Raw genomic sequence first — 15,177 nt, forward strand, 5'->3', positions numbered from 1 at the left:
CTTTAAAAGAAAGAAATCTATTCTGAACGAAGACTGTTCAGAATAGGCAAATCTATAGAGACAGAAGGTAGATTGGTCCCGGCCCGAGCTGAGCTGCCACTGAGCTGCCAACAGGTGGCAGGATGGCTCAGCTAAAAAAAACAACAACAAAAAAAGAAAGAAAGTAGATTGGTAGTTGCCTCCTCCTGGTAGTTTGGGGAAAATGAGTGGTAACTGTTAATGGGTATGAGGTTTCTTTTGGGAGTAATGAAAATAGTCTAAAATTGAGTGGTGATGGTTGCACAATTATGTGAACATACTAAGTGTCAGTAAGTAGACTTTACACTCGGTAAATAAGTGTTGAATGTGTGAACATCAGGTGTCTGAGGACCATTGAAAAAAATGTTTCTCGAGCTTGCAGGCCTGCAGTTGAGCATAGGGTGGGTTTTATTGTTTGGAGGCAGTAACTGATGATATTTCTTTGCCTTGGCTGCTGGGAAGCTCACTTGGCAGCTTCCCTCTAGCAATAGTATGCATTAAAGGTACAAACCTTAACCCAAGCTTTCGTAGATTTCCTTTCCTTAATCACCTCCCTTGTTCTGTTGAATCTTGTTATACTCTGTGTAACTTTGCACATTGCTGCAAATCTTTTTTTTGGAGTGAGGCAGGGTGTGAATTAATTGACTAAACACTCTTTTCTTCACTTTGGCTATTCTAGCTGGTCCGCAAGGATCTGGACGATCTAAAGACAGACATAGATGAGGTCTATCAAATAGTCATGAAGCTGCTGATGGAAGGCCTCCGGTTTGACCCCGACAGCGCTGCTGGCTTTAGGAAGTGAGCCCCTCCTGGGTAGGGGTAGAGCTTGCGGAGGTTGGGAGACCCTCTCTCCAGGGAGGAAACGAGAAAGGGATCCCAGAGGATTCTGGGAGCAAGAATTCCAGATCTGTGGACACAGGGAGAGGGGGCAGGGCTTCCAGCTGGGTGTGGAAAGGGGTTGGGATGGAACTGAGAGCACCAAGGCACTCAGGGGTGGGCAGCTCTGGCCTTGGCTGGCAGAGGGGGCTCTAGGAGCATTATCTACTCCAAAATCCTTCCGCCACAAATGAGGAAAGTGAGGCTCAGAGAGATAAGGGGCCATGCAGTGGGAGGCTGGGTGGATCTGGGCCCAGAGGCAGGCCCCCTACTCCCACCCAGACAGTACCCCAGGCAGAGGGACTCAGTGTCCCTGGGGGCTCCTGTCCTTAGATCACGCCTCATGCCCTGGACGTCCACCATGAAGGGTAGCTTTCCAGAAGGCCCCTGATTTTAAAATCCTCCGTTATGTTTGGGGCGGGGAGATCAACTGCACATGCTTGTACTTCCCACCTCTGTCCCAGGAGACCAAACATGGGGTCAGCAGGGGCACAGTTGAGCTGAGCTGAACCCAGGCCAGTGGGCATAGTGTGGGGGAGGAAGTCCTGGCCCTGAGGCATAGACAGATCTGCAGCCTCCCCCAAGCATTGTCTGGGGAAGGGGTGGCCTTGCAGGGCATGGCTGGGGTGCCACAGCTGACGACTGGATGTCTTCCAGGAAACTGTTTGAGCGAGTGAAATGCATTTCCTGTGACCGGCCGGTGGACATGATGACTGGCCCGTGAGTACAGTCTCCAGGGGGCGCCATCTCTCTTCTGGACATACACCACCGCCATCACCACCATCATCACCACCACCATCACCACTACCACACACTCCCCCCATGTGCCTGTGGGGTTCCATTTATATGAATATCCACACACGTGTTCTGTAGATGTCATTTCATTTGCTCCTTGTCCCTGGGCGGGTCACTGTCATCCCTTCCTTCACCAGCCCTGACTGGTGCCCACTATATCAGGGTCAACTCCAAAAGAGAAAGGATGGAAGGAAACGTAAAAAGCAGACTTTGGGGGACTTTCTTGCATGTATTTTTATAGTCTAATACTTTATTTATTGAGGTGAAGTTAACATAAAATTATCCATTTAAAGTGAACGATTCAGTGGCATTTCATTTATTTACCATGATGTGCAACCAGCACCTCTAATTCCAAAACATTTTTATTGTCCCCAAAGGAGACCCCAGACTCATTAAACAGTCACTCTTATTGCCCCTCCCCTCAGCCCTTGACAACTTCGAATCTACTTTCTTTGGATTTTTGCCTGCACTGGACATTTCATAAAATGGAATCATACAGTATGTGGTCTCTTGCATTTAGTTTCCTTCACTGAGCAGAATGTTTTATGTATGGAGAGACTACATTGTCTTGATCCATTAATACGTTGATGGGCATTTAGGTTGTTTCCACCTTTTAGCCTTTGTAAATAGTGCTGCTATGAACGTGCACGTACATACATTTGCTTGAACACCTGTTTCCAGTTCTTTGGGGTGTAAAGCTGGCAGTGGAAGTGCTGGGTGATATGGGAACTCTGGGGTTAACTTTTCAAGGAGCCACCAGACAACACCCTCATATGGTTCAAGAGCAGGATCTTGTAGGACCCACGGCCTTTTCGGTGCCAGCCTGCCCGGGAAGCTTGTCAACACCACCGTGCTAGTCCACGGTCATGGAGGGGCTTTGGAACTATTAATATATCTAGAATTTTTCCTTTAAACAACAGATATCTAGCTGCAGCATTATTTCTAATAGTAAAAGAAGAAAACCTGAAGTGGTAAATGAGTGATAGCACATTCCTGTCAGCCAGTAGGGATCATGTTATAGAACACCATAGGATAGAACCGTCTGAGATGCGGAAATGTTCTACAGCTACAATGTCCAGTGCAGTAGCCACTGGCCACACATGGCTGTTAAGCACCTGAAAGATGGCTAATTCGACTGAGAAACTGAATTTGAAATTTTATTTCAATTAGGTTAATTTAAATGTGAATAGCCACATTGGATAGCACAGTCGTGGAAGCATATGGAATGACTTGGAAAGATGTTTATAATGACGTAAATGAGAAAATCAAGTAGTAGGTGTGTTATGTTCCTATTTTTGTTTAAAATAATACATAAACATGGAAAAACACTAGAAGAACACATAGCAAAATATTTGTCCCATGGTTATAGTATTTTGTTTTGTTTAGTTGTGCTTGTCTATGCCTCCTAAAATGCTGGCAATTGATGTGTATTACTTTAAAATTTTACTGTGCCTTAAATACATAAGGTATGTGAGTGCTTCTAGCTTGATGAGTTTTTCACGTGTGTACACCTTCATAACCACCACGCAGATCAAGATACAGAATAGTTCCAGCTCCTCAGAAGGCTGCTGTTTTTACTTTATTGTTATTTTTTTAATTGAGGTAAAATACACATAACATAAATTAGCCATTTTAAAGTGAACAACTCGGTGGCGTTTTGTACATTGACAGTGTTGTGCAGAATATTTCCATCACCCCAGAAGGAAATCCCTTACCCGTTAGCTGTCACTCCCATTCCCCTTCCCCCCAGACCCTGGCAGCCTTTAGTCTGTGTCCTGTTTCTAGAACTTACCTATTCTGGTTTTCACTTTTATAATCAGACAACTGTTTTTTAAAGATTACTGGGGCTTCCCAGAGCCCTTGCAGGGCTGCCTTGTTCCCGCCCCATTTGAGGGCAGGCTTCCTGGAGGAGGTGGGAGCCTAGTACTCTGCTAGCCACGTATGCCTCCCACTGAGTTCTTGTCCTCCAACAGGCACCTCATCACCATCCGCAGAGCCCACCTGCTGTCTCAGCTGCGGCCTGCCACTGCCAACAGCTACGAGTACCTGCAGTGGCAACAAATGAGGTGAGCAGGCTGAGCATCTGCCCCACGGTGGTCACTCAGGACTCCAGAGCCCTGCAGAAATGTAAACTCCAGTCCCAGGATCCAAAGACTGACCCAAGGCACCGCCAGACATCTGCAAGGGAGACGTTCCAGGAGGTGGCTGGGGCAGCAGAGGGGCACAGGAGATGATCATGGGAGGGGAATGGACATTTTTATTGGGCATCTATTATGGGTAGGGAGGGTTTCTCATTGAAATTTCACGACCCCCTCCGGGCTAGGATTAATATGCCCGCTTCCCGCTGGAGGACGTAAGTAAGTATGGTGGGTCCTCCGTGAGGCTTGCTGTGGCTGGGCAGACATTGCGCTAAGCATTTTGACATACCTGACCTCATTAAATCCTTACACCTGCCCTTTGAGGTGTATGCTGTTATCATCCTGTTTCACAGTTGAAGATATTGAGGCTCAGAGAATTTAAGTGACCTGCCCAAGGTCATAGGCAGTGAGTGGCAGAGCTGGTACCTAAACCTGAGGGTTTCCACTGGGCACAGCTGGCACCCCGGGTCCCAGCTCCACCCCTCACCCTTCTGATATCCCCCAGCTTCCAACAGGGAATACATGACAAAACAGTAACCACAGCCACATGAAGGCGAGGGACATGGGAACCTGTGCCCCAAATGTCTTCACTTCCCTTGCCCGACTCCTGGAGATGAAGAGGCTAAGAGCATGCACTTGGCAGGCCAGACCAGGCCTCCAGGGGTGGCTAGATTCTAGGGGAACGAGCCATTTTTCCCTCTGCCCCACTGTGCCTGTTCGTGTCCACCCACCAGGCCCCAGGCCTGCCTGGCTGCACCATCAAACTCAGCTGGAAGAAATTCCCTTCCTCAGGGCCCATCCTGAGTCTCCTCTGGGCAGAGGTGTCTCCAGGTGGCTGTTGACCCTACTGCCCTGCCCCAGGGAACAGCACAGGCTACAGCAACTCCAGGACCTTGGAAACCAGGAGGACTGGGGTGATGGCCCTGGGAACGATGCCAACCGCAAGCTCAAGTCCTATAACTTGTCGACCCTCTACCCCTACGGGGACCCTGAGATGTTGGACTATGACACAGTGAGTCAGGCCGCAGCCTGGGTGGTGGGTGACCCCAGGGAGGCCGTGCTCTCTGCTGGGCCTCCATGTGTACTAAAGAGGCTCGAGGACACTCCCTGACCTGGGGCTCGGGCTATCCCACAGACCGAAGTGGACATCCTGGGAGTGGACGGGATCCTGTACAAAGGCCGAATGAACAACCAGCACGGCGCGCAGCCACTGACCAGCGTGGAGAAGGAGCTGGCTGGTGAGGGGTATCAGGCCTTCCTGGGCACCCCTGCCCGGCGTCCTGGCTTTGCTGGGCGGCATGAGGGGATGTAGGCAGGGCCCAGAGCCACCACCATCCCTGACTGGGGGTCCTTACACAGCCACTTTAGAAATTGGGGTCCTACTGTATGACATGCACTTCATCAGTTGCCAGGGAGACAGAGGGGAGTAAAAATTATGGGCTGTTCCCCTGGGGTCTCACATCAGTAGAAGCAGACTGTAAGCAGATAACTAAAGGTGAGGATGAATAGCTGACCTGAAGGGAGGGCATTGGTGCCAGGATGGCTTGTGACAAAGGATATGGGTCTAGGGAGGGGTGCCAGTGCCCGCCCCCAAGAAGAGGTACTGGGCTGATGATGGGAGAGTTGTGACAAGGGACGCTGGTCCTAGGCGAGGGACTGGACACTGCCCTGAGGCCTCTGAAGAGGGACTAGGAGTTTGCTGGATGAGGGGTCAGGTGAGAGGAGAGTGGTCCAGGTGGAGGGAACAGCAGGTGCAAAAGCCGTGGGGTGGGTGGAAGCCAGGCACAGCCGGGCACTCAGGAAGGCGAGTCCACCTGCAGTACAGAGATTGAGGTGGGGTTGGGCATGATGAGGAGGACACATGGGCAGACCCTGCCGTCCTATGTCCTAATGTCACAGGCAGGCAGGGGTTGAGCCTGGAGAGAGTTTGTCACATGCACATGTGGAACCAGTCACTCTGGTGGCTACAGTGTCGAGGCCCTGGCTACAGCTGGCTCCCACCAGGGACCCCAGAACTCAGCTCCAGCATTTGGGCCTCTTACTCTTTTGAGTAAAAACATTTACTCAAAAGGCCAAAAGGGGCACCTTCTTTTCCTAGGCTTATGACTGCCTCCGCCAGTCTCTACCTCAGCCTTTGCATGGCCTTCTCCCTGTGTCTTTTCCTCTCCTAAGAAGTCTGTCTCTTAAGGACACTTGTCATTAGATTTCAGGCCCAATATAACCCAGGATGGCCTTATCTCAAGATCCTTCACTTAATTACATCTGCAAAGATCTTTTCTCCAAATAATACATTCACAGATTCCAGAGGAAGTCTTTTTGGGGGGCCACCACTCAATCTACTACGGGTCCTCCCTGTCCAGGAGGGCAGGACACCATCTGGAAGCCAGCATCCCCCGGGGGGCAAGGATGTGGCCGCAGCATCAGCGGCTCCTCTCCAGCGCCCCCGGCAGTGGATGCTGTTGGGAGGGGACTCAGGCTGGGTTTCGGGGATCACCAGACAGGATCATAATGGTGGCTAATTTTTAATGAGCCTGACTTCTTGCCAGGCCCTCCAACCACCTGGGGAGGCATTGCACAAATGAGCAGGTGAGGGCACTCTTGGCAGAGGGGCCAGGATGACCTCACATCCCTGGGCCTCATCCCCAGTCGTTCCTGACAGCGCCCCTCTCCTCTCAGAGGGAAGGGCTTTTCTCTCCATGGCTCATTCATTCTCAAGATCCCAGCAGTAAACAGGACTGAATTATGATGCATCAACTGCTTTATCCTGCCTGGGGGCAACGAAGTCTAACTAGCATTAGAAATGAATGAAAGGCCTACCGGTGGCCAGATTTTTTTTACCAGTATGCTCTTGGCACTCATTTATTTATTCAAAAGAACATTTTAATCCAACACAGAATCACTATCGAAACCTAAGCTAGCTGGTGTGAGCCCCGCCCAGGCCCAGCCTGGTCCCACGTGCATTCATCTGTTCATCCCCACCATCCACAGTGCCCTGCTGTGCATCCAGCCCCACAGGGGTCACTGAGGGGTGTCTGGCCAGCCTCTGGTCTGAAGATGCCTGCACTGTGGTCAGGAGCTCAGGCCAGGGCAGACAGACACCTGATCCCCAGTGAGCGATGCCCCAGCAGGAGGGCAGATGGATGTGCCAAGGTGGGTGGTCAGCAGGCTGGACTTTCCGAGAATCTCCGTGGAAGGAAGGCTGAGTATGGGCAGGACTAAGGTAGGAGGTGGCAGCAGGGACACTGAGGCAGGAGGCAGAGCTGAGGGAGCAGAAGATGCTTCTCCAGCCTGGGCCCTCCCACCAGCTCTGGGTGACCTGCCTAAAACACGCACCTGACCAGGCCCCTCCCCAGTTCAGAACCCATTGGCTTTCCTGTGGCTGTTGTAAGGAATGACCACAGAGTGAGTGGCTTAAAACAACCCAAACTTATTTTGTCTTGGTTCTGGAGGTCAAAAATCTGAAATGAGTCTTACGGGCTAAAATTGAGGTGTCGGCGGGGCTGCTTCCTTCTGAGGCTCTAGAGGAGAATGTTTCCATGTTGGTCCCACCTTCCAGAGGCCTCCTGCATTCCTTGGCTTGTAGCCCCTTTCTCCGTCTTCAAAGGGCCTCACTCTGACCTCAGCTTCCATCCTCACATCTCTGACTCTGACCCTCCAGCCTCCCTCATAAGGACCCTGGGGTGACATTGGGCCCTCCTGGATAACCCAGGATTACCTCCCAGTCTCGAAAACCCTTAATTGAATTACATCTGCAAAGTCCCCTTTGTCATGTAAGGTGATGTGACATATCACAGGTTCTAGGGATTAGAACATGGACATCTGGGGGGCATTGCCCTCAGAGTCCAGACTCTTTAGCTGATCTGCAGGGCCCCTTTGGCCCCCTGGCCTCGTCTGTCCCCCCTCCTCCAGCCTCATGGACCTGCTCACTCGCGCGCTCTCACTGACCAGGCTGTTTCTCATCTCTGAGCCTCTGCGCCTGCTGTGCGCGCAGCCTGGGACCCCTGGAGAGCCTTTCCTATCGGCCAGCGCTCAGGTGTCCCCTCCTCTTGGGGGCCTCTTATGCAGAGGTGGGAAAGCTAAGAGGAGAGCCCAGAAGGTGCAGGTATTGAGGTTAGGTGTTGAGTTTGGACATGTAGAGTCCAAGGTGGAGGGGGACATCCAGGAGAGTGCTGGGTCGGCAGCTGGGCCCCCAGGCCTCCCTGGGTCTCCCAGCATCCCTTACCTTAGAGCAGCGGTTCTCAACCTGTGGGTCGTGACCCCTTTGGGGGTCAAATGACCCTTTCACAGGGGTCGCCGGGTACTCGTATGTAGGCGTATCTGCATGTGGGCCTGGAGACGGATAGAGGAGCAGTGTCTCGGTTCCTAAGACCATCGAAAATATGTGTTTTCCAATGGTCTTAGGCGACCCCTGTGGAAGGTTGAGAACCGCTGCCTTAGAAGCAATGTGACAGTCTCACTGGTTGGTTGGTTGGCAGGTCCTGCCTCTGACCCCTGTGGAGGGATGCAGGTACCAACTGAGGATCAGGGAGGGGGCCAGGCAGCAACCTTCAGCCAGCCATTTGCACCTGCAGAGAACCCAGAAAGTACACAGGCGATGGCTCTTAACTCAGCTTCAAGGGACATGACCCAAGCTATTATATGTGGATCTCAGAGGCTCATGGGGAATCAAGGTGGTGCTGTTTGGGTCCTTGAGGTCATAGACTCTGTGACAGAGTTAGGAGTGCAAGAGGTTTGGAGGGGGAGAGCATTAAGGAGGAGGAAGGGAAGGGGGGTGCAGGCAGAGACCCTCACACAGTGCTCAGGCCTGATAAGGTCCAGGCCAGCCCAGTGGGAGCTTCCAAGCAAACACCACCCAGCAGATGGCCAGGCCCTGTGCTCCTGTCACTGGTCAGAGGTGCTAACAGACCCTGAGGTGCTAACAGGCGGAGGCTGCCAGCTCCCTATACTTCCTGCAGCTGAACAGCAAGTTCTTGAAGGGAGACCCATGTGGCACCTGCTGCTGCCACATGGCGCCAGTCATTCCTGAGCCCTCATTGGTGCCAGGTGTGTTTTAGAAACCACTGGGGAAACCCAATGTAATCAAAATAGAGTTACTGCTCTCTTAGAGTTTTACTCCATGAGAGATGGTGAAATGTGAGTTAGTTCAGTGATTAAATAAGACGAAACATGGCAGTGGGGGAGAGGATGACCAGGGAGAGGTCCCTGTGGAGCGGTGGTCTAAAGAACTATCTTGAGAAAGGACATTTGAGGTGGGAATCATCAGGAGACAGCCAGGGAAGGACACATCCGTCCAGGCAGAAGGAACAGTTGGTGTCCTGTATGGGAAGGAGCTTGGTGATCTCGTAATTCGCCCCGGGTGCCAGGCTTGGGCCCTTATCCCCAGACCCTTGTGCCCTTGGCCACCTGTGAGTCCCTCCCCTCTCCACCTCCTCTCTCTCTCTTTGCTCTCATGGCTTTTTTCCCCTGCCCTGCCACACGTTCCCACCTCATCTCATGCCTTTGATCTGGGTGGTCAGTCATGATGGTTCTCAGCTGGACAGGGAGAAGGGGGCACCTTGGGTTCAAACATGAAGGATGGAGCTAAACCCAACAGGCCATATAGTGTATGATTCCCCTTCTATGAAATGTCCAGAACAGGCAAATCAAGAGACAGAAGGCAGATTAGCGTTGGCCAGGGGCTGGGGGGAGGGGAGAATGGGGAGTGACTGCCTCATGGGTACCGGTTTCCTTTTGAGATAATGAAAATGTTCTGGAACTAGATGGACGAACTAAATGCCACTGAATTAAGGACGGCATAAAGGGAGCCCATTCATTCCCCACTTTAAATGGTTAATTTTATGTTATATGAACTTTGCATAAAAAAAATGTGCACACACAAATGATGAAGGGTGGGAAGATTGGGGGGGGGGCGGTACTATGGTGGTCTGGCCCCTGAAGATTTAAAGAACTGCCAGACACCTCACCTGTAACTGGTTCTGACAGCATTTCACCTGTATCTGATACTAAAATAACGTCTCCTCCTGGGCCTTGAGTTACTTTCAAAAAGTCTTTTTCTAATCTCTTCATTTTAAGAAGCTTGAGAAGGCGGAAAGGGAAGTAGGTCCTTCCATACACAAAGGGGGAGGGTGGGGTGCATTGGGGGAGGCAGTCCCACTAGAGTGGAAGGGCTTTTGCAGGAGCTAGAGGACAGGATGGGGGGCTTCGGGGAGGGGCCGGACTTCGGAAGAGCTGCCACTTGTTCCTGTCTCTTGCCCTCTCTTTTCCACTAAGCCTTGAAGATTCCACGTCCCCCGACGCGAAACCTGTATGAGCGCTTTGGTGCCATCTACCCCTGTGAGTACCTGCCTCCCCATCTCCCAGTCCCCGCCTGGGGCTCCCCTGCTCCTCCTCGCCCATCTCTCAGGTACTGTCAGTGCCAAGGCCCGAATAGGTCCCTTGAGTGGCCCCCACGCAGAAGCCAGCTCCCTGGCCAGGCATCCAGCCGTTCTGGGCTCCTGCGTCACCCTCCAGCCAGGTTTCCTGGCCCGGGCACCATCCCAGGGGCCCAGGCAGGGCATCTGTCCCCAAGTGTCCAGTTGGCTGCAGGGCTGGAATAAGGGAGCCCATTCATTCCCCTGGGCCTCTCTGCCAGGGGCCCTGTGAGCCAGGGTAGGGGAAACTGAGCTCCCCTGATTCATATCGCCACGCACTAGGCATTGATGGGCGCTTTACAGTGTATGAAACACTCCTTTCTTATCTCATCCAGTTTTTATGCCAGCTTGGGGGAGGCAGGTACTGCGAGCCCATTTGAAAGAGGGGAGAGCTGAGACACAGTGACCTTGGGCTGGGGAATGAACTTTATCTGGGGTTGCTTCCTCCCCCCAGGAAGTTTAGGGTGCCTGAGACTGGGTGAGCCTCCGTGAAGCACTTCCATCTTGGGCTTCTCTCCTTAGTGGGGATAAACCTGTCAGGCCAGTCTCTACCAATAATGTTCTTGAGACAAATCACGGGTCTCTCCTGCCCCTCCCAGCCCTGCACCCCCATGCCAGCTTCCGCTCAGTCAACTTGGGCCCACACCCAACGATGCCAGCTCAGCCTCCATCTCTGCCTCCCCTGCCACTGCTGCCACCGCTGCTGCCACCCCTACGTGACCTCCAGCAGGACCCCCAGCAGACCCCAGGGCCCACCAGGCACCCAAGACCTCAGCACCTCAAGTCCCTCGAGTCCCGAGCCAGCACGCAGCCCACCTAGGAACCCACCAGCCCGTGAGCCCTGCGCCCCCATCGTCCCCTCTGCTCCCCCTGCTGGCCAAGACCAGGCCCTGAGCCTGGCCTGGGGAAAGTGCAGGGACCCTGGACATAGGGGAGGGATCCCGGCCAGGGAACTCATTTTGACCCAGTGACTGTTTTCACTCTGCATATTAAGACATACAACACAATCCTTTTTATCCTACATTTAACGGAGAACACAGCTTTCTATTAGATTAAATTTTCCACCAAGCCAATTTAATTCTTTGACCAATTTTCAATATAACACAGTTAAAGCTGTGTTTTCTTTTTATTTTGCTGAAATGATTTCATCAGAATCGGTTCCAGTTCCAGCTGATGCCAATGTCCATTTTCTTTGGGGGCCATTACTTCTACCAGGACGAATTTTCTCATGGGAAACAAATTTTATTGGTTTTGATGTTACATTTCATAAAAGTTTGTGTTGATCATTTCCACCAGCAATTACTGTTATGACTTGGATATTTAAAGAAGCTGATTGTTTATATTTACTTCTGGCTAATCCCTGAAGAACTTGGGGCAACGCCCCTGGAATACTCCAAGACTGCTCTGTCCCATCCAGGGCTGGGGTCTTGCATGCCTGTGTGACGTGTCAGGTTCCTGGGCTAGCTGCCCATGTGCCTGGTGGAACAGAGTAAACTAGCAGGTCAGAGCACCCTGAGCTGGCAGTTCAGTAGCCCTCCTTGGATGGCAGAGCAGAGCTCACACCTGCCGCCCGGCATCCTGCATACCTAGCTTGATTTTTCCCCTTGGATGGTTTCTCTGTCCCTTCCTTCTGTGTCGCTTCCTCTCCCTGGCTTGTCCAGTTGTGCTCTCTGTCCTCTGTGTCCTTCTGACACTTCTATCACATTTCACAGACTACAGAAAATTTCCCTCTGTGCAGCTTCAGGGCATGACACCCTCCCTCCCCCCAATATCCACTAGAGGCCCCTAGGATGGCAGAGTGAGTCGGAGTGAGGTGGGGGTGAGCTGCCCCAGGCTCTGCCAGGGAGCTGGCATGGAGGAGTCCCCGGACCTGACGGCCATCAGAGCCTGGGGACAGTGTGTGCCTGTCCCCTTCATAGGGTCCCCCAGCCCTCCCCCAGCTCCTTACTGGGGGGCCACTCTCAGCCTTAACTTCTCTTTTCTTTCTCCAGGGGCTGTGTCCAAGCTCTTCCTGACCCAGGTCCACGCCACCTTGGGGGGCATGGGTGGTGCAGCCCAAGCCCCTGCCTACACCTCCATATCACAGATGAGTATTTGGGGCAAACTTTCCCAAGAATAAAATCTTCCATCTTTCATTTTTTCTGACTGTGGATGAGGGTGACTAGCCTGGTGTCCTGTACGGAGGGTGGCCTTGCCTGCCCCATGTGGGTGGGTGGCCCTCCTGGTCCTTCCTTGGGCCACCACACCAAGGTCAGCCTCCCAGAGCCACTGCCCAGAACCACCGTGGCTGACCCTCAGCAGAGAATTGCAACCAACCTTCCCTTGTCCGTCACACTCCCCACTGTGGCAAAGTGCCCTGAGCTGCCCCAGGCCTGTGTGGTGGGCAGGTCGGGGGTCTGTGGGTGGGGCAGGGGTGTGACTTGTGCAGGGTTACAGTGAGGCCTCCACTCTCTGGCTCCCCACCCAGGAGGCTGTACTTCTTGGGTGCTATACACAGGTATGAGGGTCCCAACCTCCATCACCTCCCCAGAGGCAGGAAAGGGAGGTGTGGCCCAGGCTCAGGCAAACGGAGCTGGGGGCTCCGGTGGAAGCACTCCCTGCCAGCCTTGTCTGCTGAAGCCCCACGGTGCAACGTGCAACGCTCTCAGCCCCATAATCAGTCCCCACTCAGCCCCTCAAAGCTGTCTTCCCAGCTATTTCTCAGGTTTATATCGGAATCAATGCTCGAGTTGGTTCCTGCAGTCCAGGGAGTGAGGCGGCCCAGGCAGGTCACCATCTGCATTCTGATAGGCCTCCTCCATGCTCTGGAAGGCAGGGCACCACAGTCCCCACTGCAGCCAGCCAGCTGCAACAGAAGATGAGCCTTATCCCCCATGGGGGTGGGGAAGCCAGCCTGCAGCCTGATCCCAGGTGGAGCTGCAGGGGGAATCCTTGCCAAGGACAGTGGCAGAACCCCCCCTCCCCGATGCCAGCCCCAGGGGGTGGGACCTGCAGGCCTGGGAAGCTGGGAGGGAGGTGTTGTGCCCACTCCCAGGGCAGCTGCCTCAGGAGGGCGGCACACCCCGTCCCAGCAGGGGAAGGTGCTTGGGGAACGGACAGAACCAGGGACGAGGTCAGCAGAGTGGGAATTTTGGAAGGCCCTGGGTCCACCACCTCCTCAGTAGGGGGAACCACAGATCCAGGCCTGGGACTCAGCAGCAGGGCCACGCTGGACAGGGAGTAGGGTGCCCAACTGTCCTGGTCTTCCTGGGAGTGAGAGGGGTCCCTGGAACTTTCAGTTTTAAGGCTGAGATGAATTGGTCAGAGGGAGGAGAGAGGGAGGGAGGCATGTGGGCTGGCCAGGTATGTGGGGCTGCACAAAGGAGCCAGACAGGAAGAGGAAGGTGCCTCTTGCCAAGCAGAGGGTCCTGCCTCTGGGTGCTACTAGAATGGAGAGACTGTGTGGTGACCACACTGCATCCCCAAACCCAGCCCCACAACTCACTGATGCAAATCAAAAGGTCACTAACACTGTCTCCCTTTCCATGACAATGAACTCATTAACCCTAAGGTATAAACAGCAGCAAACGTGTGTCCCAAACAAGATATGCATTGGAAAGAGGCACCAGTAGAGTGCCCAAGAGTGGGCCTCCAGGAGGTGGCAGGTGAGGCACTGGGGGGGGGGGCTTCTGTGCAGGGACGTCTTAGGGACACTGACATTAGCACGCACTGGTCCCCCAGTCACCACCATCTTGGCTGGCTTGACCCCTAACTTTGCATGGGTTTAGGGGCTCTAGGTAGAGACCCCCCCAAACCATCACACAACTGCCAGAGAAGGGCTTCTCACTAGCATCCATAGAAAATGTCCCCACCAGCACTTGCAGCTGTTATTCCCCAGGAGATGAGCAATGGCCACAGAAAGCAGAGCAAAACTCTGCCAACCGGCTCCCAGCACCTTGTGCTGTGCCACCAACAAGGCTTCCGCCACCCTGGAAGTGGGCCCTCCCCTACCCTCTCCTGGAGGACCCAGCATCCCCCTACCCCTAAAAGAGTTTTAAGACTCATTTGAAATACATATATTGCCCAGAGATAAGCTGTGCCTAAACAGAGACCTTTCAAATGCAGGAATTGGAAATTGCTTTGCCTCAAAAGATCTCCTTTTGGCCAACCCAACTGGCCTCCAGGACACCAGGAAGTAACTGAGTCAAAGCCTGTCTGTCTTCAGATGAGTCCTGTTATGAAAAGCCCCTCAGAGACCTCCAGGGCCACAGTAGCCCCGCCCGCCACTGGATTTGGGGGGCCAGCCTTGGGAACAGCGTGGTTTTCTGCAACCCACAGTGCGTTCTCAGAGAACCCTAGAGACCCTGGGGACTCTCAGCAGCCCTGGAAGTGTCCCCATCATCCAGAGAATCTTGCAGAACAAGCTCTTCTCTTAAAGCTGTCTGAAGGAGTAGCCCTGCCTGCCTGCAGAAAGCCTTTTAGAGTCACCATTCACCAGCCAGGTGACCCTCCACCCACAGAGCAGGGCATTTACTTCCAAAGCTGCTCCTGGGAATGCAAGATCCCCTTCAGATTCCAGCCTCTGAGACGGCAGTTGGATACACACACATGCGTGGTGGCTGGTGGAGAGGGCTGGCCGGCCAGGGGCAGGCTGGCTTCAGCCAGTTGTGTCCTTGAGGAAACGGGCAATATTACAAATTTCAAAGATAAGCCAGAAGTGAGGCTTTTCTTGTAAATGCTCCCGATTTGAAAGTGTTGACAGACAAATCAGAAAGGCATAAAACACCATGCAAGCCAAACGGCACACATCAGGGGACTGAGTTTGCAAGCCCCTAAGATAACCATGCCCGCCTTCTAACAGCAGACCAGAGGGCACAACCACTTGTCACCTAGGGAGGCCAGAACTTCATTCCCACACACTGCCATATCCCCTCTTTAGAAATGAGACACGCAGAGCTCAA

At 53.2% G+C, this 15,177-nt stretch overlaps 1 protein-coding gene across 11 annotated transcripts in view; it reads left to right on the forward strand.

Moving 5' to 3' along the window:
- CUNH16orf96 (chromosome unknown C16orf96 homolog) overlaps nucleotides 1-12,370 on the forward strand; it is a 55,203-nt gene extending 42,833 nt beyond the window's left edge. For 4 of the 11 annotated variants that reach the window (XM_019660249.1, XM_019660248.1, XM_019660253.1 and 1 more), the window contains 8 exons: nucleotides 698-816; nucleotides 1,552-1,614; nucleotides 3,663-3,755; nucleotides 4,620-4,839; nucleotides 4,963-5,065; nucleotides 10,098-10,160; nucleotides 10,837-11,071; nucleotides 12,229-12,316. In XM_019660249.1, the coding sequence (XP_019515794.1) occupies nucleotides 698-816; nucleotides 1,552-1,614; nucleotides 3,663-3,755; nucleotides 4,620-4,839; nucleotides 4,963-5,065; nucleotides 10,098-10,160; nucleotides 10,837-11,057 (882 nt within the window). In that variant the 3' untranslated portion in view covers nucleotides 11,058-11,071; nucleotides 12,229-12,316. Of the gene's footprint in view, nucleotides 1-697; nucleotides 817-1,551; nucleotides 1,615-3,662; nucleotides 4,840-4,962; nucleotides 5,066-10,097; nucleotides 10,161-10,836; nucleotides 11,072-12,228 lie in introns of those variants that run through there. The other 7 variants (XM_019660250.1, XM_019660252.1, XM_019660256.1 and 4 more) reach the window with 7 other exon arrangements.
- The last annotated feature ends 2,807 nt before the right edge of the window (nucleotides 12,371-15,177 follow it).

Source organism: Hipposideros armiger, unplaced genomic scaffold (genome assembly GCF_001890085.2).
Source record: "Hipposideros armiger isolate ML-2016 unplaced genomic scaffold, ASM189008v1 scaffold_315, whole genome shotgun sequence".
NCBI lineage: Eukaryota > Metazoa > Chordata > Mammalia > Chiroptera > Hipposideridae > Hipposideros > Hipposideros armiger.